Source organism: Priapulus caudatus, unplaced genomic scaffold, assembly GCF_000485595.1.
Source record: "Priapulus caudatus unplaced genomic scaffold, Priapulus_caudatus-5.0.1 Scaffold268, whole genome shotgun sequence".
NCBI lineage: Eukaryota > Metazoa > Priapulida > Priapulimorpha > Priapulimorphida > Priapulidae > Priapulus > Priapulus caudatus.
In genome coordinates this window covers 185,834-189,734 of record NW_014577329.1, presented here as the reverse complement: position 1 = coordinate 189,734, position 3,901 = coordinate 185,834, and the positions used below count along the sequence as shown (strand labels likewise).

General features: G+C 46.2%; 1 protein-coding gene across 5 annotated transcripts in view; it reads right to left on the bottom strand.

Moving 5' to 3' along the window:
- LOC106808331 (phosphatidylinositol 3,4,5-trisphosphate 3-phosphatase TPTE2-like) overlaps nucleotides 1–3,901 on the bottom strand; it is a 50,722-nt gene that overhangs the window by 34,882 nt on the left and 11,939 nt on the right. For 3 of the 5 annotated variants that reach the window (XR_001393765.1, XM_014811007.1, XM_014811009.1), the window contains exon 1: nucleotides 859–885. The exons of 1 other annotated variant lie outside the window; for it this stretch is intronic. Coding sequence is in view for 2 of the 4 variants with exons in the window: in XM_014811007.1 (XP_014666493.1) it covers nucleotides 859–878 (20 nt within the window). In the remaining 2 variants the exon portion in view is untranslated. One more of the 5 variants, XM_014811011.1, reaches the window with a different exon arrangement.

The window sequence follows — 3,901 nt, the reverse complement described above, 5'->3', positions numbered from 1 at the left end:
CGGTTGTGAGTGTTAAGCGGTGGCGGGGCGTCTTTGTCTTTGTGCGTGCGCGTCTGCTGTGCGTGCGTGCGTGCGTGCGTGCGTGTGTGTGTATGTGTATAGCGCATATAGGCAAGGAGGTATGAAGTGAGTGCGAAATAAGTGAAATATCACAGTTCGATTAGTGGCGCGATATTCGCTGCGGCAGTTGTTACAGCCGACATTTGTCCGAGGACGACGAAGCCTTTACCCGTGAGGCATACGACATGTCTATTTATAACGGCTAGACGTACTATACTATCTATACTATCGTCGACTGATTATGAAGCAGCGCGATTCTTTATACACCGGCTGATAAGAAATACGACGCGAGTCGCTCGTACCGCCTTCTTCGATCATTCATCCTCATTATTGTAATGTGGATAATGTGATTTGGAATTGTAAATTTATGCCATATGATGTTTCATTTTATAGAAATAAAATACCTTTGTGTTAATACCTTGTGATGATGACCTTGTGAGGAATATTTTTATTTTTATTTATTTGCCGTATGGTTTCATGAGAGAAACTGTTCAGGTGGTTTTTCTTGTCTGCATGATTTTGAAGACATTTCTTCTTTTTCTTCCTTCGCATTATTAGTCCCACTCAAGTGGGGTCGCTGCAGTTGACTATACTGTATATATAACCACTATATATACACTGTATATAAGAAATGAAAGTGTTGAGAAGAAGTGCTTTATATAAGGGAATAATGTTGTTTCATCAAATCAATGTGTTGTACATTCGAGATTTGTTGTGGCTTCTTACAGCATGCAGCTGCCGATTATACATCTGGGGCAAATAAAGGAAAACTACGTACTAAATACAACCACAACACACCGATGTAAACACAGCAACATGCCACAGCCACCTGTCTGTCCTCTTCTTCCGCACCACGCTGTGGGTGAGGGGTGCCTTCTCTCCAGCCAGCATTCTCCTCGTGGGGCTTTCTCTGCCGCTTTCATATTCCTGGAGACACTGATCCTCCGGTATCTTGCTGAGATCTGTCTGTCTCACCTCCTCACTCTCCATGTTTGCTGCCGACCGGCGAGTGAACGCGGATGGCGTTTCACACACGCACACGCACACAGTTCTACACGCTGTTCATACGCAGTTTACGATTACATAATCGGACGCACGTGGCTTCACGGCTTTGGCCCTCCATAATTCACAGCTGTAACTAGGCAATCCCATCGTTGTCCGCCTCCGCTAAGGTTATAATCATTCCGAAAGTCCATCGCCGGCAAACGCCTCGGGTATTCACAGAAAGCCGAGTGTCCGCCAGATTCACGTCTATAGGTGATCATTAGCCGGCTATTTAGAAAGGCCATGAGGTGTCTTGGTGGCCCAGGGGCATGCTACCGCAGCTGGTGCATAGAGCAATCGAGTACGTATAGTAAGTATTACAGGGCGATCCTCAGCGCTTCTCTCACTGCGCTGATAGCCGCGCGTGCTGTCGAGTCTCTATGCTAGTCGAGTCTCTAGGCTCTCTCTAGGCTACTCCCTCCGCACACGATACGTTGTGAGGTGGCTCCCACACGAACACGCGTTTGCGTTTGCGCTGGCAATCACGTACTATAATACAGCTACTCTGCGCTTCTCTATTCACAGGCGAGCCGACGTCACAAACGACGGCGACGGCGCAGCGCGCGTAAACCGATCCAGGCAGGCTGCAGTGGTCGGGTGACGCACGCGTGGCATCAGCATGGCTGCGCCTCGCGCGCTCAAACCACTATCCCCGCGCTGCAGGGATGAGGCTGCACCAACCCTCGGCTCGGGTGATACTCCATTAGGAGTGTTCCCTACTTTAATGTTATTAATGGTCATAATAACATGTATATATATATAATATATATATGGTCATGGTCATATATTAGTTTGTGGTTTAATGTCATTTAGGTTAGGGTTAGGGTTAGGATTATCAATCATTAATCATTAATCATTAATGATGGCAAAGTTGGGAACACCCCTAATGGAGCGTTAGCCAAAACCTCGTATCCTCCCCCCACCACCGCCCACTAGATAGACGGCGACAAGAGAAGACTGCGTCTCTTCATGTTGCTCATCGTCGAAAAATCAATGAATGTGACATTATGTCACAACAAGCTGGAAGCTGTATTGGACAGCGAATAAATCATGTACTTATATTAAGGTTTCTATTTCTTGAGATGCTACGTTCATGCCTTTGGGCACCTATAACATGTACCAAAACTCAACTAAGCTCGTAATTTTTCTGCCATTTGTGTTGAAAATGTGTATAGGATATTTGGGTTCATTAGGTAATATCCTTTTGGCTGTTGCCTCCTCATCAGTCACTGCGGCTGCGGCTTATTTGGTCTTGTTTTGCAGCAAATAAATGGTTACCACGAAGATTACTGCTACTCTGCCCCGTAGCTATACTCGTCGCACTACAGCTCTAATGAAAATTGGCTTATCCGGCGGAGCAAATTAACCACATCTACTTGGATATTGTTGCTAGGTCGTTCAAGCTAGCCCTAGCTACACATTTTTCTCAGGCGTAGACGCCAAGTTATCGATTTTGTCAAGTTATCGACGCTGTCAAGCATTGTTTTTAGAACGTCCTGTGGCGACGATGATTGACAGATAGATCTAGCTAATCATTGTTACGATAGCGGCACACTAAAAACGCTTCTTAGTATCGAAGTGCCGCAAAATCGGCAAATTGGCGTGCATGTGTGAAAATACATGTTGTCTAGCTTAACCTACCTGCCATCAATAATCATGCGACATGATTACTGGCAGATAGAGAAACTGCTGACATCACATGCACTCAAGTATTATTAATATTAAAATTAGTATTAAAATGTTTTATTGGTTCTTGATCCGATGTATGGCGCGAGATAACCGTTGCTTCTTACTCTTACCAAGAGCGTATTCTTAAGAAGGCCTTCTTAATACGCTCTTGCTCTTACTGATGTAGGATTGTGAGATCAGTACAACACTGAATAGGCAGTGACTAACCGTGCCGACCACCAGGGACTGCACCCATCAATCAAATGATCAGAATCGAGAGCACACGCACACATCCACACCCACGCATACATGCACTCACGCACACGCACACATCCATGCGCGCACACATATGCACGCACGCACACGCACACATGCACTCACGCACACGCACACATATGCACGCACGCACACGCACACATGCACTCACGCACACGCACACATATGCACGCACGCACACGCACACATGCACTCACGCACACGCACGCACATATGCACGCACGCACACTCATACATGCACTCACGCACACGCACACATCCCTGCGCGCATACGCACACGTTCATATGGCGTTTTGTGGGAACATGTCTAAGCCTAAGGAGTGACCACAGAATGGTAATAAACTATTACTAATAACATACACAGGCCATCAATGATCTTTTTGTCAGCTAATCACTCATTACTAAAATCGAAGAAATAGCCACTGCATTACCAGAGAGACCAGCGATACAGTCGTCTAGCCCATTACCATGATCACAGTACAGGAACCAGCGCTGCCTGTGCCCAATCGAGGTCAATCAATACCAGAGCATATAATACCAAGTTCATCTTGTAACATCGGGACCAGCCTAATACTGGGTCCACGCCTGTTGTTATCTACATGGGAACCATCTAAGTATGCATTACGACATATTATAATCAGTATTACTACTGCACGGTGTACATAGCATTCCAAAATACATCAAAGACAGCCTTTAGGGAAGGGGGGACCAATGGCAATGAGGGGCGATATGAAGCCTCTCACTTTATGACTGCATGTCCGATATCTCTGACACAGCACACACATAGTAATGCTCATGGGTGTTGCTATCCCCCGGGCGTGGAGGGAGGGTCACGTGATACAGTTGACGTATA